The following is a 23,634-nucleotide window of genomic DNA, read 5'->3' as shown; positions in this document are numbered from 1 at the left end:
AGATTTCATCAAAAAGATCTTCATTTTTTCCCCAAAGATGACCGAAAGTCTTGCAGGTTTGGAACAACATGAGTAATTAAAGACAGAATTTTCATTTTTGGGTGAACTAACACAGCTTTTGAACAGTAGTGTAAATCCCACACACAATTTATAATTTTGTGGTGTACTCTTATACATACACACAATATACGAAAGGTTTTGAGAGTACTTTTTTTATGTTTTTGTCTAAAGTTATGGGTGAAGGAAAGGATGCCCCTTGCCACTTCCACAGACCACGGTAAAGATCTGCCCAGTGTTCAGCTGCTCATCAAAAAGAATCAGGTAATTGCTCGATTGCTCAATCAATGTTTTTTGAAGCTATAAGAAAAGTGTTTACTGCTGATTATTGTAAAGTCTTTTCCACTTTCTTTTTCGCTATCTGACTGACTTTCCATTATCCCCCAGACTCTGCAGAAGGAGATTCAGGGTCATCAGCCCCGTATCAATGACATACAGGCTCACGGTAGAAACATGTCTCCTGGGAAGGAGTCAGAGATGGACAGGGAGAGGAAAGCTGCTCTTGATGAACGTCTAGCAGAGCTGAGGGAATTGTGGGCCCTTATGATTTCTGAGACAGAGAAGAGAAACGTGAGGCTAGCAGAAGCTAACCGAGCACAGCAGTTTTACACAGATGCTGCGGAGGCTGAGGCCTGGATGGGAGAACAAGAGCTTCATATGATGTCCGAGGAGAAGGCGAAGGTCAGTGACACTGAACTTTGTAGGTGTTTGTAACAGATAATTAAAGATGCTTGAAAGAGATTTGCACATGGAAGTATGATGATACACACACTTCCGCTCAAAAGTTTGGGGTCGGATTTTGAAAGAAATTAATACTTTTATTCAGCAAGGACATATTAAAACGATGAAAAGTGACAGTAAAGACATTTATATTTCAAATAAATGCTGTTCCTTTTGAGTCCTGAAAAACGCATCATATTTTTCACAAAAATATTAAGCAGCACCGTTTTTAACATTGATTAATAAGAAATTGTACAAATCAGCATATTATAATGATTTCTGAAGGATCATGACACTGAAGATTGGAGTAGCTACTGGCTGCTAAAAAAATTCAGCTTTGCCATCATAGGAATGCATTTTAAACTGAAATATAATAGAAAACAGTTATTTTAAATTGTAATATTTCACACAAATAAAATAAATAATTGGTGATATTTTTAGTAGGGATGCACCGTTACCATATTTTTCAGATCCAATCCGATACCAAAAATTCTGAGTATCGGCCGATACAGATACCAAAGTAGTTTTGTTTAAAAATTCAATGTAGAATTAATATACCTCAGTGTGTTGAACTAATAATCACTCTTTTGTGTGTTAAACACAATCTACTAAATACAGACAACTTCATTATAAAGAAACACAACAAATAAAAAAAACAATCACAATCTATGACAAAAATACTACTATAAACTAGATTAGTGGATAATTCAGCAGCAAAAGTTACTAAAAAAATCATGAGTGCACAATAATTGTATAAAATCTAAACATTTAGTGCGGGGAAATGATAAAGGAAAAAAATTTTAATGATAAAAGTGAATAAGTGTAGCACTAAATCTGGTAAAATGTTACACATTGTTTTAAAATACATTCATGAAAAACAGGTAGTCTAAATATATTTATAGAAATAGGGCCTATATACTAAGAAATTAAAAGACATTTATTTTAAATGTATAGCGCAGCATTTTAATGAGGCAGCTACATAACGTAGATATGGCAGAACAAGTAAGACTATTAATCTTTCATTGCGCAAAAGTATTATATTACGAAAGGCTCCAATACAGAGCGGCACAAAGCGCTTATGCAACATGGAGTCACAGCGCGCAGCTCTCCGTTCGCATTGAAAAGTTCAAAACACAAAAGGGAAGATATATCGATGCGTAGTGTATCTATCTATGCAATATTTTATTGAGAGTGTCATCGTGTTGACTGTTGTAACAGAATGCGACATAGTTTGAAAGCTGAATGGAGAATGACTGACAGACACAGGGAGGGAAGCATTCATGTGAATTTGAATTTAATGACTTAACTAATCATCTGTACCTGACATTAAACTATGGAATGGCTTCAGAACACTTATAATATAGTGCACAAAGCGTTGATGATGCTTTATAATGTTTTTGCGCCTTTTGTGGGGCACTGGGGCTTAACAATAACACAGAATATTATACGCACAGAATCGGATTTGGATCGGGCCTGTCTGACCGATACCCGATCCGGCAAATAATTGTGGTATCGGAGCCGATACCGGTACTGAGTATCGGATCGGTGCCTCCCTAATTTTTAGAGAACCATTTGGGATTTTATGTACATGTACCCTACCAGTCAAAGGTTTGGACACACTTGACTAAATTTATTTCACGTGGTCTTAAAAACCCTTTGATCTGAAAGCTTTTGTTAATTAATATTACTTCGTACTTAAGGTCAAGGTCAAGTTTATTTATATAGCCCTTTAAAACAGCATAAACGCTGCCCAAAGTGCTGCACAATATACCAAACAAAACATCCTCATACGATACAATTTAAGCACTAATAATAAAATATCAAAAGAAACCAAACAAAAGTAGTAAAATTAAGACAAGAACATCATGCAATATAAAACAATATTTAAAACTTAAAAATTAATATCAAATTAAACATATGCCTGAGAAAAAAAAGTATGATTTAAATGTAGAAAGAGTAGGGGAAAGTCTAATACAATGTTATACTTAAATGTATAATTATACTGCATCAAGGACGCCTTAAAATAAAGTATACCTGAAATGAGTTCTTAAGACAAATATAAATTATGCCTATCTATCTGTATAATTTTTTAATTACATTTATTTCCTAAATGGATGTTTTTTTCAGATAGTAAAGGAAAAGCAGCCATTAAGAGCCCAGCAAACCTTTTTTGCAGATGCTAAAATGTGAGGGAGTTTGACTTGTTTAACATTTTTAGTCCCCTCAAAATTCTCATATAGTAGTTCAGCCATTCTATAATTTTGGTGAGTTTAAGTACTTTGCCAAAGTACTGTGCTGTTATTGATGTGTCTATGTATGCAGCGTTTAAAGTTTTTATGGTTGTTGTAGGATGAGCAGAGTGCTCTGGTGATGGTGAAGAAACACCAGATTCTGGAGCAGGCTCTAGAGGACTATGCTCAGACCATCCACCAGCTGGCCAATAGCAGCAGACTCATGGTGAACAGCGAACACCCAGAGAGGTGGGGAGCGTAATAGAATTGGTGGACTGTCAGATAAAACGTGTAAAGTGAAGTATTAGTATAATCCATTTTCTTTCTCCTCTTAAAGTGAAAGAATCACTCTGAGGCAGGCCCAGGTGGATAAACTGTATGCAGGGTTGAAGGATCTGGCTGAAGAGAGGAGGGGCAAACTGCAGGAGAGACTGAGACTGACCCAGTTGAAGAGAGAGGTGGATGATTTAGAGCAGTGGATCGCTGAGAGAGAGGTCGTGGCCGGGTCTCATGAACTTGGACAAGACTATGAACATGTGACGGTATGAAATCCATTTTTCCTCCTGCAGTATCGCTTGAAAATGCTAGTGTTGATGTGTAGCGTGTTTTGAAATGAAAACGCATTTTTCAAATATGTCCGGATTCATGTAGATATAACTTTAAAGTTTCTTTAAAGATTATACAGTGGGCTTATCGTCTATAATTCTGGATGTTCTCTCTCGTCCCTTCAGATGTTGCGAGATAAGTTCCGGGAATTTGCGCGAGACACCAGCACAATTGGCCAGGAGCGTGTGGATGCAGTGAACGGTCAGGCAGATGAACTTATCGAGTCAGGTCATCCGGAAAACGCCAGCGTAGCTGAGTGGAAGGACGGGCTCAATGAGGCCTGGGCCGACCTGCTGGAGCTCATCGACACACGCACACAGATGCTGGCTGCCTCGTACGAGCTGCACCGCTTCCATCAGGATGCCCGGGAAGCTCTTGGGCTCATAAGGGAGAAGAAGGAGACACTAGCTGGAGCCGAACTCGGACGGGACCTGAACACTGTCCAGCACTTGCTTAGACAGCATACGGCCTATGAGCATGATGTGCAAGCACTCAGCGGACAGGTGAGAGCCTTCCTTTGACCTTTTCCCATATATGTTGTACATTTTTTGATGGCTTGATTTTGACGTTTGATTAGGTGTCTAAAGGTAAAACGTCATTCTTTGTCCTTTCACTGCAGGTCTCACAGGTGCAGGACGATGCTGCACGTCTGCAGAAAGCGTACGCCGGAGAGAAAGCTGATGATATCCATCGCCATGAGTGTGATGTCACAGAGGCCTGGGAGGGTCTTCAATCAGCCACTCAAGCCAGAAGGCTGCTCCTGCTGGACACAGTGGAGAAGTTCAGATTCTTAAACATGGTCAGAGACCTCATGCTGTGGATGGAGGGAATCAACTTACAGATCCAGTCACATGACAGTCCGAGGTACATGCAAACCATACACATTGTGAAGTATGACTCTTATGGTCACCAAGGCTGCATTTATTTGTTCAAACAGTTCAATACACTACAAACAGTAATATTGTGAAATATTGTTACAAATTTAAAATAACTGTTTTCTGTTCATGTATTTTAAAACATAAAATGGCAAAGCTGAATTTTCATCATCATTACTCCAGGCTTCGGTGTCACATCATCCTTCCGAAATCATTCTAATATGATGATTTAGTGCTCAAGAATTTCTTACATGTACTTACTATAGGCGGTAACACTTTACAATAAGGCTGTATTAGTTAACATTAGTTAATGCATTAGTTAACATGAACTAACCGTGAACAACACCCCTGTTCAGCATTAGTTAATCTTTGTTAACGTTAGTTAATAAAAATCCAGCTGTTCATGGTTTGTTCATGTTAGTTCACAGTTCATTAACTAATGTTAACAAGATTTTAATAAAGTATTTGTAAATGTTGAAATGAAAGGGTTAGTTCACCCAAAAATGAAAATTCTGTCATTAATTACTTACCCTCATGTCGTTCGACACCCGTAAGACCTCCGTTCATCTTCGGAACAGAAATTAAGATATTTTAGTTGAAATCTGATGGCTCTGAAAGGTCTCCATTGGTTCAATGGCACCGTTCACTCTCAAGACCCTTAAAAGGCACTAAAGACGTTGTTACAAAGTCCATCTCACTACAGTGGTTCTAAAATAACTTTATGAATCGGCGAGAATAGTTTTTGTGCGCAAAAAAACCCTAAATAACGACTTGCATAGTGATGACGATTTCAAAACAAGGCATCATGAAGCTTCGAAGCGTTATGAATCAGCGAGTCGATTCAGCGGTTTGAATCGCCAAATTTCAGCAGTTTGGCGGTTTGACACGCGATCCGAATCATGAATCGGCTCGCTGATTCATAACGCTTCAAAGCTTCATGATGCCTTGTTTTGAAAGGGTTGGTTGCAGGGTTAGTTGCATGTAACTATGCATAATTTATAGTTAGTACTGCAGTAACTACATGTAACGTGTAACAAGGACACTGTAAAATAAAGTGTTACCAAAAATTCATACATTAAGTAATTTAAGTACACACAATAATATAAAAATGACTCACAATTGTACATGTACAGTTGTTAGGAATCTGTTTAAAAAGGAATTACACACATGAGTAAGTACAGAACTGATAAGTCATATATGCTCTGTGTTGTTGTAGGGACGTCTCCTCAGCTGGTCTGGTCATCGCCAACCATCAGGACATTAAGTCTGAGATAGACACTAGAGCGGACAGCTTTACTGCTTGTAGTGAAATGGGACGGACCCTCATCAATAACAACCACTATGCTTCAGATGAGGTTTGTCCACACCACATACACAAAAAGGACCATGCACATTTACATATTAATCACTGCATGTTAGCCAAGGAAACTCACATGCACCCACTCACACACTGTGAGGTAATTGGATGTCTGTGATTTTCTAGATTCAAGAGAAATTGGATCAGCTTCAGGCCAAACGCTCTGAAATTAATCAGAAGTGGCAAGAGAAAATGGACCACTTACAGATCGGTGAGTATGTGGGAGGAAGCTTGTTTCTGTGGCTCATAGCATGCTAAAGGGATTTACATCTAAGGTGGCAGTTTTGATGTATATGTTTTTAGATGTTTTTTTCTAATTATGATCTTGTTTGACCATATGACATCCTTGCATTCATGTGATATCTCATACTCTGATATTGCTTCTGTGTTTATGTCAGTTCTGGAGGTGTTACAGTTCGGTAGAGATGCGTCTATGGCAGAATCGTGGCTGGCTGGACAGGAACCGCTGGTCAGGGCAGCAGAATTGGGCTCTAATGTAGACGAGGTTGAGAGTCTTATCAAACGCCACGAAGCCTTTGAAAAACTGGCAGCAGGCTGGGAAGATCGTTTCACACAGCTAGAGAAGCTCACCACGGTTTGTTAACTACGCCTACACCTATCAAAGTGCAGGATTTGAAATAACTCCATTCATTGCATCCTTCTTTAAACGTTCTCACTTTCTCATGTTATTCTCTTGTCAGTTGGAGGAACAGGAAATTCAAAGAAGAAGGGAAGAGGAAGAGAGGGCCCGACGACCACCCACACCTCCCCCTGTGGAGGAAGTAGTACCGTCTGAGATAAACGATTCTGCTGCAAGGTAAGAAATAGACTGTACCATTCTACTCAGCTAGAGGGGTGGTCATTTTTTTCCCATTCACTTTTACCTACCTTTTCTGCTTGTTACTTTTTTCTTTTCTTTTTTTACTTTGTAACCAATCAAAAACAAAAATACTCACCAAGCGCAAAGTGCAAGTAAAAATAGGTGTTGGCAATTAAATAAAACAATTTTATTTACCATTTAAAAGTTTGGGGTCAGTAAAGTTTTTTAAAGAAATGAATGCTTTTATTCAGCAAGGATACATTAAATTGATAAGAAGTGACAGTCATTTTTTTTTTTACATTGTTACAAGATTTCGATTTCAAATAAATGCTGCTTTCAAAAAAAGCAAAATAAATTCTAGTAGACAAAGAATTCTGAATTTGTTATCACGGTTTACACAATGTTAAGCAGCTCTGAAATAAATGCTTAATCAAATCAACATAATTTTTGAAGGATCATGTGACTGAAGACTGAAGTAATGATGCTGAAAATTCAGCTTTGCAATCACTGGAAATAAATTACAATTTAAATTATATTCAAATATAAATTTTTAAAAAATATTATTGTTTTTATTATACTTGTGATAAAAACATGCAGCCTTGGTGAGCTTAAGAGACTTCTTAAAAAAAATCTTTCCAACCGTTTTGAAAAGTAGTTTATTTATTTATTAGGGTTTATTTTTTTATGTTTTAGGAAAAACATGAAATCACATTATTTAAGTTACTTTTAAGATACTTTTGGACCATAGTCATAACTTTCTGTTTTTAACGAAAAAGTTTACACTTGTATGTTGGCTTCTCTTTAAGGACGAGTCTGGACCAGACTACATTGAACCAGTCAGTATCAGTCAATGGTGTCTACAGTGACCAGGAAACTTCACAGGTCAGATATGGTCCACACTGTGCTTGCATTAAATTCTCTATTCATATCAATCCAGTTATGCATTCACTTTCATACACGTTTACATCATATACAGACACAGTTTTAGAATTCATGTCAAGACACGTCACAGTCCCAGTCTCAATTGTGCTGTCTTTGTGTGTGTTCATTGTCTTTTTCCTTGTTCCTCTCAATTATTCATGTTAATATAAATGTTCTGCTGTAAACTCTTGAGTCTCTTTGAGTGTGGGAAAATGAGCGCCTAACAAACGTTTTCATGGTCACACTGTGTGGATGTCCTTTTAATTGTCAGAACAATATTTCAACACAAACAATTGCTAATTCTAACACACTCACATGTTAACACACATTCTTGTGACATCTCTTATCTGCAGTCAATATCGGTCTCTGTATCTGAACTCAAGAAAGCCGAACCTAAACCAGAGAGTAAACCTCAGTCTAACCCAGTTTCTAAACCTGTGCCTAAACCTCACAAGGCACAGGAGCGTGTGAGTACTAACCCCGTAGCGCCAGCCTGTAGCCGTAGTGTAGCATCGCTGCCCCATCGCTGCTTGCGCTTAACAACCCAGCAGCCTTGCAGCATGATGGCAGCTATACCACACCTGCTAGAGGGCAAAGTCATAGCTTTGCTGCTTTCTATTGCTTTCAGTGGATCAGTCTTGTGCTTTTTTATATGTGTATTTGGCCACTGTCGTTTTGAACTTTTGATATTTTTGTCTTGCTTAGGCCTGAGCTTCAACATCGTGATGTTAAAAGGCAGCTTTGTTGTTCTGTGGAGTGCTGTTGTTTTACTGTTTGTTGTCAGGGGAGCTTAATTTGCAGTCGATCTAGGCCTGGTTTCACAGACAGGGTTTTTAGATTAAGCCAGGATTAGGCCTTAGTTCAATTAGAATATTTAAGTAGCTTTTATAAACGCACCTTGGGAAAAACTTTACTGGTGTGCATCTTGAGACAAAACAATGGCATTTAAGATATGTCAGTGCAAGTTGCTTTCAGTTAAAACAGCTCATTCATGCATTTTAGTCTGAGACTAGGCTTAAGCCTTGTCTGTGAAACCTGGGGCTAGTGTTTGGGTGCTTCACAACTAATTCCCTACTAATCCAACTCACATGAGACATTGTTTCTTTATGTCCTTCAGTTTCATCGGATTTTACTTTATTCCAAGGCAACTATTTTTTCTAACATTTGTATTTACTTATTTGGCTTAAAATTAGTTTGAGTAACTGACTGTTTTAGTCAGATTTGTCCCAGTGTCTTTGTGGCAGTGTTATTTCATTATTACGCCCACATACCCCCAGCTTTTCCATACTGCCCCATTTGTCTTTGGTATGTGTGTGTTAACATGCCTGTGTGTGTGTTAACATGCCTGTGTGTGTGTTAACATGCCTGTGTGTGTGTGTGTGTGTGTGTGTGTGTGTGTGTGTGTGTGTGTGTGTGTGTGTGTGTGTGTGTGTGTGTGTGTGTGTGTGTGTGTGTGTGTGTGTGTGTGTGTGTGTGTGTGTGTGTGTGTGTGTGTGTGTGTGTGTGTGTGTGTGTGTGTGTGTGTGTGTGTGTGTGTGTGTGTGTGTGTGTTTAGTTCCCTTATGTCTTTGAGTGTGCCTATGCTTCCTTTGTGTGCATGTACATAATTGTGCTCATTGAATTTGAAATGTTTTATTAAATCTGTTCATTAGGATGATAAAGTATCATCCTGGAATACTTTTTGTCAATAGTCAGGGATTCTACCTCAAAATTTAGTCACAAAAAAAAAAAAAAATGCACAAGTTTATCAAAATTAATTTATGAGAATACTGAGACAGGACGTGTTATGAAGGGTCAGTAAGATTTTTTTAAAGAAATTATTACTTTTATTCAGCTAGGACACAATAAAATTATTCAAAAGGGAAGGTATGTTGTTGTGCCCCTATTATGGATTTTTGAAAATGACCTTTCATGTAGTGTGTAACATAGCTCTAAGTGAATGAAAACATCCTGCAAAGTTTTAAACCTGAAAGTGCACCGTATATAAAGTTCTGACTCAATTAAGTTCTGAGTCGTTTTTTCAAACGAATAGCAAGCTGTTTCATTGTGACGTCAAGACGAAACATTAGCATATTGCCCATCCACTTATTGTGCGTGCAGACACCAGGGAAAACTTAAACCACCTCAAACACTGCAGCGGATTCCTGTGGATACTGTTTAGCATCATGTCGAGAAGACGCTGTGCTCTACAGTGTGTGTAACTGGCTAACTCGCGTTATTACTGTCTACTGAAATACTACTGTAAATCAGCTTAGGTAATCACTATTACCTAAAACTGTCTGTTAATGCAGTTTGTCTGTCATTCTTACTACTTGGATACAGGATGGAGCAAGATTTGTTTGGCAAACTTTAATGTTACATCAGTCATTCACGTCAGTGCTGGGTGAACGTATGCACTGTTATTGATACAGTTCCTGCATGTGCACCGCAATAAATTAGAAACACACACACAAGACATGGGTTTGTTGATGGACGTACACTTGTTAATGCTGGCAGTGAGGAATTACAGTTGAAACATCTCATCATGTAACTCAAACTGAGTAGCATCACTGAGAAACGCCCTGCTCAAGGTTCAGGTTGAATAACCAGTTCTTCCAATGTTTCATTGTTGATTCGGACTCGCGCTGGGATTGATGTAAAATCAATGTCATCGTTACTGTCTTTACAGTGTGTACAATTGCTGAGCTTTAGGAAGCCTCTGCACAGAGCTGGAGTTCAGTTATGGTAATGGGCGTTTGTTTCCGAAATACGTGCTGTACACGGTAGACCAATCAAAACAGACTGGGCTATTTGACCAATCAGAGCAGAGTAGGCTTGTGGAAACGAAGGTTTTTGAGAGACTGGTTCATCCATCGAGTCGTTTGAGAATCATTGAACATTGTGGTGATGTGCAATGTATATTATGAGAAAATGAAAGTGTCTTTTGACCTCTGATGCATGTAAACCTGTTGTTGGAGACCTCCAAAACTAAATTAGGAAACTTTAAAATAGCATAATAGGGGCACTTTGATATAAAAAAAAAATTCTTGAGCACCAAATCAGCATATTAGAATTATTTCTGAATGATCATGTGACACTGAAGACTGGAGTAATGTTGTAATTAATAATTGGAGTAAAAATTAAGTTTTGATATCACAGGGATAAATGACATTTTAAAATGATCAAATGTTCAGAAATAACTGTTATTTTAAATTGTAATAATATTTCACAATATTGATATTTTAATGTATTTGTGATCAAATAAAATGCAGTCTTGGTGAGTATAAGAGACTTCTTTAAAAGAAATCTTACAAACCCTAACTTTCGAATGGTAGTGTTAGTGTAATAGAGTATGTTTGTTCCCTATTATGTAACTGTGAACAAGTTGCTTAAAGCCTTTAACGAATAAAAATAGTATTGACCAGTACAATAGTGACCTAATCACTATTTGATTTAATAGAGACAATGCATTATTATAACGTCTACTAACTGTGGCCTGTTTCGGTCAACCAGGGATCGGAATCGGAATCAGTTAACGGTCCGGGCCGTGACAGCGGTCTGGACTCAGCATCACGGCAAGACCCTTCAGCAACACTGCCAGGGCGAGGAGGAGCAGATGCGGCCACAGAAGCCATAGAGGGCATCCTTTGCAGGAAACATGAAATGGAATCGCACAACAAAAAAGCAGCCACCAGGTGACACAGCAAGCAAATAAATGATGAAAGAATGATCAGGGGAATCTAATCGGGGTTAATCATGTAAATGGCGTGTTTTTCTCTCTGTGCATTTGTAGATCGTGGCAGAATGTATATTGTGTTTTACGTAAAGGAAGTATGGGCTTCTATAAGGACAACAAGAGTGCCTCTAATGGAATCCCCTACCATGGAGAAGTTCCCATCAGCCTCAACGAGGCTGTCTGTGAGGTAGCCCATGACTACAAGAAAAGGAAACATGTATTTAAACTTAGGTGAGAAAGAGATGAGGGGAGAAATAAGTCGATTTTCTCAGTAATTATGAAAAATGTATGAATTTCTTTAAATGTGACATTATGGCGTCGTATTTTTTTTTTTCAAGGCTTGGGGATGGAAAAGAGTTCTTGTTCCAGGCGAAGGATGAGGTAAGTTTTTGCAAAGGATGAAAAGAATGTTTTTATGTCGTACTCTTATATTATATGAAGTTTTAGAAAGATAGCTTCCTGTCATACTCATACTGTGACACAATCGTTCTCTCCCTCAGGCTGAGATGAGTTCATGGATTCGAGCAATCCAGGCATCCCTGTTGCCCCCCGAGCGTTCGCCGGGGGGGTCACGAGGTCTGAGTCGAGCGATGACCATGCCGCCAATGTCTCCCAGCTCGGGCGAGGCAGGAGGCGTGACCATGCGCAACAAAGACGGCAAAGAGAGAGGCGCCGGCGGCGAGAAGCGCTTCAGTTTCTTTGGGAAGAAGAAATAAGCACCAAAATATGCCACAGATCTCCACAGTGAGCCAAACAAAAGATGGAAGTTTGTCAACACTCAAAAGAAACTGATAAAGTTAGAAAAGGCAAAGAAAACTCGCATGTCACTTTGTGATAGGTTTTTTGTTTTTGCCCTTTATTTTTCTTCCACTAGTGTTTTTTTTTGTAATTCATCTTATTTCACACTTCTTTGGATCTTGTTCAGTCTCGCCTCCTAGATGGAACGTCACTTTTGGCTGGACGGCGAGCTATGAGCCGAGGGAGTGGCGTCCCTGACCGAGAGCCATCCTGAAAGATTAGCTCATACCTTTCAATTTGAATAATTTCCTTTTTTAACTTTTTCCCTAAAAATTATTTTATCTTTGGGTTAGACGGCATTTCCATACTGTAATGACCAAGAGTGCTATTTTGTCTTTTTCCCCCTGATGATTTCCATTTCCTGTCTTAATTTTGACCTCTCACTTTCTTTGTGAAGGACTACAGTCCTTTTTTTTTTTTTTTTGGTATTATTATACTTATAGCTAAAGATTTTATTGTTATCGCTATTATTAATATTGTTTATTTGCTGTTCCGTTTTTTTCAGTCAATTTAAAGTAAGATATTTAAAGAAAATGTAAGTATAGTTTGTATGATCTCATGTTCAGAGAGGACAAAGCAGAAAGAAGCCCATAAGTCAGAGGTGGGATTTCATGCTGGTCTTTTTCCTTTTTATTTTTTCTTGATATGACTGTGTTGAGTGGTTTTTTAAGAATAGTGTTTTTCAGCTTAAAGGAACAAAAACACTATTTATGATGGTTTTATTTTTTTTTAAGGTTTTAATTTCCATTAAGAAATACTTTAAGTATGTGTTCTTATTCTGTGGCTTGTTTCTTTAGCTCATCAAGTTCCTTTAACCTCATTATCTCGTTCTTTTCTTAGACCAGAAAAAGTGTTTGTTGTGAAGATTGAAATTGAGGTGTGATGCTGTGGTTTGGACTTTGGTTTTACAATTGCTCAAAAGCAAACAGACACAACACAAGAATCACTTGCACAAGCCAACATTAAACTCACGTTAAACAAAGAATTTGAGAACAGCATATATTTTTTCCCCCCATTTTCTTGTAACTTTGATTTGAATATGTAGTTGACCAAGTTTCCTATCGGAATGTATTCTCAGGCGTCAGTTTTAGCCATCACACACCGACGGACACGCACACATGCTTTTCTCTCTCCTAACCCTCACTTTAAAAACTTTATAGGGACGAAACTCTATTATTGGGATTTGTGTTAGTGATGCTCTTGAGGTTGATGCTGTATTTTTAGGTGTGTATGTGTGAGCGTGTGTGTGCTCTGAAGAGGTTGCTTTCAGGTATATCGGTTGTGAATGTGCTTCAACTCTGAATGAGAAACAAAATTACTGAGGTATTCTTAATGTGGACCAAATCAACAGTTTTTCCCCCCCGCATGGTGATTGAGATGATCTCTTCCCTTTATTTGTACATCACAAGTTACTATAAATTATCTTCCTTGGAGGAATGTGAAATTTTTACCGCACACTTATATAATTGTAGGTTTTATACTTGCGGTTAACAAGAGACGAGTCTCTCCTGTCCCGTAAGTAGCGTACACAGAGGCAGAGTAAATGGCCAACCTAGCTGACATGATTTCAGATATACTTTTGCAGTTAAACGCATGATGTCCTGGTGTAACAAGTGTACCCACTGTGGCATGAAAGCAGTATTTTTGTAGGATAAAATTTTTCAGCCTCATATGATTGTGTGAAAGCTTGCCTTGGTGTGTTAATATTAGCGTGAGTTTTTTTTGACGTCATACATTGAAGCCCCTTCCTCCTGAGGCATGTGGAGTATTGAGCCATGTCCACTCTTATGTCAGTTATCTCTACATTTCCTTTGGAGACTCATTCAAGGGGTCCGCACGAAGACGCAGTAAACTGAAAGCTGATTTTGTTTTTGTTTTTTCTGAGACAAGTGATGTGAAGGAAAATGATGCAGACTCTCCACTGAACCCTCAAAAACAGCCTCTTTCCAGTGTTCAGTGATTGAACAATGACACTGAAACTGATTCTCCGCTCTATTCAGTGACATAAATTGTGACTTTGACTCTGAATGAGAAATTAGGAGCTTGGAGTCACCTTTGTGAAACATTCTCTGGATCGGTCTGATGTTCTCTATCCTAAAAGATAAAAACGCTGCAGTAGAATGAGAATGATCTAGTTGTAGACCAGTGCTTTTGTTCACACAGAATACCGCCATGGAGCTGTAGGATTATTCATTTAGTCTGAGCCTACGCATACTGTTTGGGGCTGTGTGATACATTTCTTCCAGAGATAAGTCAATGTGTTGCATTGGATTACAGTCTCTCATATTTGTGCTATTGGTTTTTTTTTTCTTGTCTTTTTTTTTTTTTTTTTTCATAGTTGCTTAATCTGAAAATGTTTTATCCTCTCACATTTTACACTTTCCAGTATGGTTGGTTTTAACCCAGTTTCCTTAGATGGTCAGTTACATTGTGGCACATAAGCGAATCCAGATAATTGAGTCTTTTTGTAAATGTCAATGGACTGGTGAGGAAAATTGTACACAAAATGAAATGCAATTATATTGCAATACATGATGAATTCAATGGGGAGAAACTCTCTCAATAAAAGTGAGTGGATTGAACATTTAGATTTGATGAAATCTGGGTTTTTATTAGCAGACCCCCCCCTCCCCTCATTAGTATATTTTACATCATTTTAATGCGTCTTCAAAAATATTTCCACCAAAACCATTAAAAATACCATTTATTAAAGAAGGTTAATTTCAGTCTTTATTTTATACCTGAGTTGTTAATATCACTACTAGTATCTGTTGTTGTTATTATTATTATTATAAAAGTCATTATTAATATTACTATTATTAATACTACTGTTGCAACTGCACCTCGTGTAAAACTGCAGCCTATTCCTGCTGAGTTTCTCGTCTGTAATACCAAACCCCGCCACGTGGGGGCAAGTGTGCTGTGGAGCATTTTTCATTACTGATCTAAACAAGAAAAAGACTTGTTTGTTGACTTGTGTATCTATATCTAATATTAGGAATAAAAACATGATTTGAAAAGAATAAAAAAGTGTGGCGTTCTTTTTCTATCAATTCTGTAGATGTTTAAATATAAAATAATATTCGTGTAAGGATGACCGGGGAGTGTTTGTAACACGGGGGTCAGTTGTAACACTGCCAGTTTGAAAAGTCAGAAAAGATCTGTGGTGACGTCAACAATATCATACACTCCCATCACCTTTTGAGCTAACAGGAGAAGTGGCATGGGACTGTGATAAACATTGTATATTTTGGCCAAAAAAAAAGGATTTTCAGGAAAGTAAATAATTTTATCAAGATAATTTTTTAATTTAATTGAATTTAATAAAAACACTTTATTTTAAGGTGACATAGTAACAACATGTACTTAATATAGTAATGATAACTATAACTCTGTAGAAGTTCATTATTACTCTGTAATTATTTGAGGAAAGTGTACTACGTCACCTTAAAATAAAGTGTAACCTTTTTGTCTAACAATAATTTTTTTGATTTACAATTAGATAACCAGATGTTTCTTTAATGCTTTGCATTCATGCTAACTTCAAACCCAAGTGCTAAAACGTATGGTTGTTTGGGTTGGGGATAGTTGTAAACCTTCAAAAAAAATGTACAACCAACCCCTTATGATGATTCCAATGAGTTTTCAATCACATCCTTTTTTTCACATTATTTTTTTGTTGCGCATCAAGGGATTTATTTGGTAAATGTGTTTCCATCGTAGTTTATGCATCTTGGTGTTTCCATCCAGCATTTTTCATGTGATATCCCAGAATTTACATAAAAAAAAGTCCTAGAAGAAATACAATAGGCTGTTTTTTTGCCACTTTAAATTATTCACTTTATTGAAGAACAAAGAATAATACATTTTGAATACATTTCTTGCGATTATTACCTCATTGTTATAAATCTAGCTAGTGTTACAAGGTTGTAACAACAGAACTCTTTGTATTTGACAGTAACTCATATAATCTTGCGTAGTAGATCTGAGTACATCCAATTGAGTTTTATTTGTAGTAGACAAATGTGGCTACGGTGTATCAAAGTTTGAGAGATCCAGCACACAACCACTCAGTTACTGATGCTAAACAAAAGTGTTACTTCCATCCCCGGTCTCCCCTATGTTAACCAAAAACATTAGACTTTCAAATGCTTCTGACAGTCAAAGACATTATTTGGTTATAACTGTGCTTAGTCTTTTTGAATATTTTTAGTTCCCATACATGTCTAAGCACAAAGCAGTCCTCTTTCTCTGTCAGCTCCCCCAGCTAAGTTATTGGCAGGTCATGAACTTTGACCTTAACCCATCCATATGAAGTTTACCATCTTAACAAGAATCAGCTTGCCTCAAATGCAAATCTCTCCTTCAGTTCCTCTGCTAGACACAACAGTTTCTGACTTTCAGATTCTTGTGCTTTTAGAGCTGACTTTCATGTTATTTTCTTCATTAATGAGCTGAAATAATTATGAATGCACTCTAACAAATTATTGGATGTTCATCACCTTGACCACTTCTGCGCCAAGCAGAGAACAAGTTGTTCTGAATCTGTCCCTGGTACTCAACCAAGCTTTCAACTGCCTACAGACGTCTAACTATTAACAAAGCCTGCGCGAAATACCCCTGTAGGACTCTAGGTCCCTTTATACTCTGCTATACCCACCCCAAGTTCAGATGCTCATTAAGCAAATACCATTTAGTTTGTAATAAACAGACTAATGGTCCTTCCACATTCTGAGCTTATTATGCTTTAGCATTTCAGGCCTGATGAGAGCCATCTATCAAGTCTATCAAGTGTCGAGAATCGCTTGGCAACGCTGCACCATGTTAAGACCGATTTAAAAGCGCGACAGCGGCCTCACCTCCAGCCCGCCCGGGCCCCCGCTTTGTGTTCATTCACAATGGCGCGTTACCCAGCGACCGTTAAACCCGCCTGAGCACAGCGCGAGGGGCTGAGCCCCCACTAAATTGTCACCAACGCTTCAAACTGTTACCAAATTGTCCTTGAGCCCCCAACGGACTGATATAAGATGCAAAGAACATCGTTACTGAATCAGAGAATTTGACACTGGATATCAACAGAATTATTGTAAGTAAATTCAGTAGCCTAATTTTCACCACACAAAAAAACCGTGTTCTATTAGCAGCCTACTTTAAATTTGAATGGGTGAAATGTAACTTATATGAATTAACAGGCTAACAGTATGGTTTTACGTTGGCTATTGTTATTTTTAAACTGTTCATCGCTGTTCTGTGGTGTTATTGTAGCTTGTACTCAGTATGTGAGGGCTTGTTCTAGAATTTGAGTCAAACAAAACTGAAATTTGGCTGTGTGGCAGATCATCTCTTTGATCATTAAGGTTAATTTATAACTGATTTCAAGGAAAGGCGTGAATGTTCAGTGTCATAGTTGTGCGAAACTTCTCGATAACGTTCACAGAGTGGAAATTCTGTTGCGTTTCTCTTTCCTGTCATTCAGATCTGCAGATAAAACGCGATTTTAGTGCAGATAAACCAATGTTGACATTTCATTTTATAGCTGTTGTTGAGTGAATTGCGGCTGTGCGTGTGGGACAGAGTGTAGAGTCAGCATACTTTACACTCTGAGTCTAGAGTGCGCGTGCGCGTGACCGAGCGCACTCAGCTCCACTGGGAAAAGCTTGCACGAGTTAGATCATTAGCGTAATCAAATTATATATGAGTTTTCGAGTAAGAAGAACAGACTATGAAGGAATGACCTGGAAAAACATACAAGGGCGAGTGGCTCTTAAAATTATGATTTAAAATGGTATCGCTTTTTATTTAACAACGTTAGGCCCTCATGAACATGGAAGGATATTATGCATTTTAGTCAAATGAACCAATTAGACCCACTCCCAATTCCCTACAATCCTGAGGTATGCTATAATTCACTGGTTCCTTTTTCAGCTTCAGAAAGCATCTTGTGTTACTGCTGTGTGTATGTTTCTATAAGTATGTGTTCAAGAATCTCTGCTCTATAAAATGCACATCACATCTGGAGTGGATTTAAAGAACAAAAAAGATGGATAATAGTTGGCCCCGTTTCCCAATCAAAGCTACACACATGCACGCATACATACACAATATTATGACCCCGGATTGTTCTGCAGGCAATATGTGATGCTGAGGGCTTGTGGTTCATAAAGGCAGATAAGGTCATGAGGGCAGATAAGCGGAGAGACGAGGCAAGAAAAATGTGAAGAGAAGAGTTCGGAGCAGTGAATCTCAGACTGGGAGGAAGACAAATGAAAGATGATTTAGCTTCACTCTGGTCTCCATATGTTGAACAGAACCATCAAACGATGCTTTAATTAGTATAGAATGAAAAGAGAAAAACGAGAGAGACAGTTTTAGAATGTTAAGTTAAGGCTTTGAATGTAATAATGAAATCTAAATATGAGAACTGGCAGAATCCAAATTTCATGGTCTGATTATTAAAGAAATTAACCAAATTTTTACTATAATCATCAGAGGTGGACAAAGTACACAACTTCATTACTTGAGTAAAAGTAAAAGTACCACTGGTCAAATATTACGCCATTACAAGTGAAAGTTGTAAAGACAGATTTTTACTTAAGTAAAAGTAAAGAAGTACTTGCTTTTAAAAGTACTTAAGTATCAAAAGTAAAAGTAAATGCATTATTTTATTATTGTTGCATTGTTGTATGAATGCACGCTGTGCCATCATGGTAGTTTAAGCCAGTCAGTCATGCTCCATCTGACATGCTAGCATAGGACTACCTTGAACTCATTTAAATACTTGTTTAAAAGTTACAAAGCTCTTATCGAAGTCAAAATCATACTAGAAAAGAAAGGTTTCTACATTGTGTTTATTTGACAGGATTATGTAAAAACATATTTCTGAAAGCACTTCAGTTAACATTATTAGCCCAACTACGTTTTTGCATGCTAACTTACGTCATTGTCGAATGTTACCTATGCGTTAGCGCTGTATCCACAAGGCTATGCCAACTTGGCGGGTAAATCCTTAAAAAATTATTTGACCGACCATACTTCATACCAGTGTTAATTTTGACAGCAAATTTTGATTTAGTGTTAGTCATAGTCTTTTGACTACATTTTAGGCATCTGAATTGTTTTAGTTTTAATCTAGTTTTAATTGACTATAGTAAGATTTTAGTAGATTCAATAGACTAAAATTCAGTACTTGTGGTCTGGCGTCTGAGAGGCAGCTTTCTGTGTGCACATCCGGATTGAATTGAGCGCTCTTTCGTGTCATCGCCCTTTTTCAGACTTATCCACGTCTGCTCTTCTGAATTTTAACTTTTAAGTATGACCATGGTTGTGCACACTGCGTCTGGGAACTGATGCCTTTTATAGGCTGTCTGCAATTATTTTTTTTAAATCACATTTTAAAGAAGAAAACAAATCATCCACTGACTTTCAAAGCAGCTACGACTTTCTACTTCGAGGACCTTAATAGAAATGTAGTGGAGTAAAAAGTACGATATTTGTCTTTCAAATGTAGTGAAGTAAAAGTCATACGTTTCCAGAAAAAATACTACTCAAGGAAAGTACAGATACTCAAAAATTGTACTTAAGTACAGTACTCAAGTAAATGTACTTGGTTACTGTCCACCGCTGATAATCATTATGTTTTGTTGTAAGAATAACATATAAATGGAATTTAGAACATGGTGAAGACTCTCTGAAGATTCTCTGAACCCACATTGTGGATTAGGCACATTCCCCCATGTAAAGCAAAAATGGAACACGCAGAGCCGTGAAAGAAAAATGGGGAGATAAGGAAAATGAGGAAGGCTGTCTGTTCAAGCTTCTGAGAGTTTTTTGTCCAATATGTAATATTGTTAATTAGAAATATAGGGCATTCCGTAGATCTAGAATATGCTTTAGTTGTCTCTTGTCGCTACAGTCTGCATGAGGTAAATTTCCTTGGGACATCCTGTCATTGTCACTGCATGATGAACTTTGGAGCACATTAAGAGCTGTAGGAATGCAATATGCAAGAACAGCACACTCTTAAAAATAAAGGTTCTTTATTGGCATCTATGGTTCCATGAAGAACCCATCCATGGAACCTTTTTTTATTCCACAAAAACTCTCTAGAAGAAAGGGGTCTTTAGATTAGATTATGCTGTTCACTGAAAGGTTTTGGGGGAAGTAACCCATGGTTCTTCTATGGCAATGAGGTGAAAATACCCTTTTATTTTTAAAAGTGTTTCAATTGCCTGGACCGAACCCCAGTTTGTTTGCTCCCCCCTCCCCCATGATATGGAATAACAAATTAAAAGCATTTCATAAACTAATATATAACATACTCATAAATTCATATAGTTTTGAAAAGAAAAAACTCTGTTTCCACAGACCACTTTCACTTCAGATTTATAGTAGACCTTCTTAGAGTGTCACACCCATTGTCAGGGCTTTCTGATGTTGCAATAAAAGCCCTCCGAAAACTCTTACACTTCCTGTTTTTCTTTGAATTTAGATAGCTCTAAAAAGGAAACTCCCTGTTTCCACAGAACTCTTTCACTTCAGATTGACAGAACACCACCCACAGGGTCACTCACCCAATGTCAGGAATGTCGAATGTTGAATTACAAAACAAGTGCCCTCCAAAAACTTGCATATAACCTGTTTTTTTTTCTCCCTATCATTTCAAATAGGTGGAAAAAGGAATCTCCTTGACCTTCTCAGAGTGTCGTTCACCCAGTATCAGCACAGTCTGATGTTGAATTATAAAATAAATGCCAAAATCTTATATACTACTACTATTTTCCTTGAATTAAGATACCTCTAAAAAGGAAACAGATTATATATGAGGGTTTGGAGGGCTTTTATTTTGTAATTCAACATCAGACAATCCTGTAGTTGTTTGAGTGACACTCTGAGAAGGTCTATTATCAATCTGAAGTTAAAGAGGTCTGTGGAAACGGAGTTTCCTTTTTATAGCTTTCTAAATTCATGGGAAAAAAAACTTGTAATATAGCCTACGAGTTTTTTTTTTTGGGGGGGGGGGGGTTATTTTATAATGCAACATCAGACAGTCCTGACATTTAGTGAGTACACTAGTGTACTCTCAATCTGAAGTGAAAGTGGTCTGTGGAAACAGGTAGTTTCCTTTGTATATCTAAATTCATAGAAAATAACATGTATTATGTGAGTTTTTGGAGGGCTTTTCTTTTATAATGCAACATCAGAAAGCCCTGACAATGGGTGCGTGACACTCCGAGAAGGTCTACTATCAATCTGAAGTCTGTGAAAACAGGTTATATATTAGTTATGCAAGACTAATTTTGTTATTCCACATCACACAGCTATTTTGATATTATACATTTGATATTACTCAACATTTAAAGTAATTTTCACGTTACCAGGCATCATTTTTTTTTATATGTGCATTTTGTTTATTTATGGTGTTTGTCATGTATTTTTTTTTATTTACTTTAAAAAACCTAAAACCTTGCTAAAAGCCAGAAAGAAAACCTCAATATTGTTTATTTTCTTGGTAACACTTTACAATAAGGTTCATTAGTTAACATTAGTTAACTACATTAGATTGTTAACATGAACTAATTATGTTAATATTAATTAATTAGTATCAAATGTTTAACTTATACTTTATTAAAATCTTGTTAATGTACAGTGAACTAACATGAACGGCTGTTTTTTATTAACTAACGTTAACAAAGATAAACAAACACAGTAACAAATGTATTCCTCATGGTTAGTTTATGTTAGATAAAACATTAATGAAACCTTATTGTTAAGTGTTACCATTTTCTTTAGACAATATACAATATCACTCAATATTACACAAGGCCTAAATACTACTATACATTTGGTGGTGGTGGTAATGCCGTGAATGAGTCCTACCTGTTCCGACATTACCTACTCTGCCTTCTCTTAAAAAATAACTTTTTTATTAAGGTCAAGTCTATGTGTGAAACGAAAGTACTGTTTAGTGTAAAACATCTTGAAGATTAGCGAACAGGCTGTTGATTCATTAAAGATGGGTAGGCAGTTTTCAGAGAGGCAATAGCGAGCTAGCTTTGAAAGCATCAAGATCCCACCTTTCCTTCAAAGATTCTACAAAGCCACGCCTCCTCCAAACCGCTACAGTAGGAAGCAAACAAAAATGCCATGAGAGACGGCGTCTAACTACCTCATGTCTCAACATTACAATAATAATGATGTACACAACTTAAAGAGCACTGACCTGTACCACCTGACTGCTGCAGATTCATTTCGCCGTGTTGCCATTGAAATGCATCCATCTAAATTACAGTAGTTATGGTGTGAACGGGGCATAAGCTTGTTGTTTTGTTTCAGGAGGAACTGTAAAAGGTGGTGTTTCGTTTGCATTGCTCGGTGACTGACGTCTGTCTAACTCTGCATAGTGAAGCGGCAGTGGATTTCAGAATCCTGAAATCCACTGCTGCTTCAATAGCATTAAAAACCTGCTGATGATGTGTGATTTCTGCGCGAGCAGGGTGCGCAGAGGTATGGAAATGGATACGTTGACAGGCAAGTACATCGTATCATTGCATTCGGAACGCATTTTATGGTCCTACGCAGTGGTGTGCACTGGGGGCGGGGGCCTGACCCGCAAACGTTAAAGTGAAATTGCCCTTTTCGATCATATATACCGCTAGCCTGGTTCCGTCCTCCTACGTACTTCCGCTTAATTTTAATTAATTTCCGCTTTAATTTAGTTTTCTCAGATCAAATCGAACAGAGGGAGTGGCTGAGAACGCTGACATTGATGTAGTGCGCTATAGTTTGAGTTGTAGTTCAGTAATGGCGGCGGAGAAAGATGCGAGCGAAGCCATTCATTCCATTGTGGCACTGCTGTTAAATATCCAGAAGTTAAAGCCGGAGCAAGAACAATCTTTGCTGAGTTTTTGTTGGTGGCCATGATGTTATGGCCCTCCTCCCCACAGGGTTCGGGAAAAGTTTGATTTTCCAGCTCGCTCCGTTAGTGGTGAAGGAGTTGGCTGAAGCCCATACGGACGGTAATTGTTTCTTGTGGGGTCGGAAGGTATTGTCATCATTTACAGGGGCTAGCCAGTGATTTTATTGCCATCCGTCTCCCACCACCCGCGTAAAAATCCCCGGCTGAATTACCTACTGTTTTTAGACAAACACCAAGGTCGTGTGGTCATTTAATTGCTGTCCGAATCCACATCTCTGAGTTTTCAAGAATATATCACTTCAAAAGTCACTGTTTATATCCTTTTTGACCACTGTAGAGCACCGTGTGGTTGTGCTTCGCTGTAATTTGGATGCATTTCTAGACTTGTATTTCTTTAAATGCTGGCGAGTATTTTCAAGGGCAATATATTTCATCACCGCTCAAAAAATAAAAAGAAGAAAAGCACGTAAACATTTGAAGTGGCCCATTATTTACATTTATTCTATATTCATATATACAGCATTTATTCTTATCATACCAAGCATATGACATTTTATTTACAGCATACAATCATGTTATGGACCACGTGAGCAGCGTGTTCCCGATCACAAAACTCTCC

General features: G+C 37.7%; 2 protein-coding genes across 3 annotated transcripts in view; one reads left to right on the top strand and one right to left on the bottom strand.

Annotated features, from left to right (window-relative positions):
* Nucleotides 1-15,116, top strand: part of sptbn2 (spectrin, beta, non-erythrocytic 2) — a 72,011-nt gene extending 56,895 nt beyond the window's left edge. Inside the window, exons 26-41 of one of the 2 annotated variants that reach the window (XM_079815315.1) lie at nucleotides 232-321; nucleotides 445-738; nucleotides 3,127-3,257; nucleotides 3,346-3,550; nucleotides 3,740-4,117; nucleotides 4,234-4,478; nucleotides 5,706-5,844; nucleotides 5,973-6,057; nucleotides 6,245-6,441; nucleotides 6,548-6,663; nucleotides 7,473-7,548; nucleotides 7,941-8,054; nucleotides 11,080-11,261; nucleotides 11,360-11,533; nucleotides 11,641-11,683; nucleotides 11,803-15,116. In XM_079815315.1, coding sequence (XP_079671441.1) covers nucleotides 232-321; nucleotides 445-738; nucleotides 3,127-3,257; nucleotides 3,346-3,550; nucleotides 3,740-4,117; nucleotides 4,234-4,478; nucleotides 5,706-5,844; nucleotides 5,973-6,057; nucleotides 6,245-6,441; nucleotides 6,548-6,663; nucleotides 7,473-7,548; nucleotides 7,941-8,054; nucleotides 11,080-11,261; nucleotides 11,360-11,533; nucleotides 11,641-11,683; nucleotides 11,803-12,018 — 2,685 coding nt within the window. In that variant the 3' untranslated portion in view covers nucleotides 12,019-15,116. The remainder of the gene's footprint in view (nucleotides 1-231; nucleotides 322-444; nucleotides 739-3,126; nucleotides 3,258-3,345; nucleotides 3,551-3,739; nucleotides 4,118-4,233; nucleotides 4,479-5,705; nucleotides 5,845-5,972; nucleotides 6,058-6,244; nucleotides 6,442-6,547; nucleotides 6,664-7,472; nucleotides 7,549-7,940; nucleotides 8,055-11,079; nucleotides 11,262-11,359; nucleotides 11,534-11,640; nucleotides 11,684-11,802) is intronic. The other variant, XM_079815316.1, reaches the window with a different exon arrangement.
* LOC307124756 (uncharacterized protein) overlaps nucleotides 1-23,634 on the bottom strand; it is a gene marked incomplete at its 3' end in the record, with an annotated part of 457,096 nt that overhangs the window by 389,371 nt on the left and 44,091 nt on the right. The window lies entirely within an intron of this gene.

The sequence above is a fragment of the Gobio gobio genome (genome assembly GCF_949357685.1).
Source record: "Gobio gobio genome assembly, chromosome: 4".
Classification (NCBI taxonomy): Eukaryota; Metazoa; Chordata; class Actinopteri; order Cypriniformes; family Gobionidae; genus Gobio; species Gobio gobio.
This window is presented reverse-complemented; position numbering and strand designations above follow the sequence as displayed.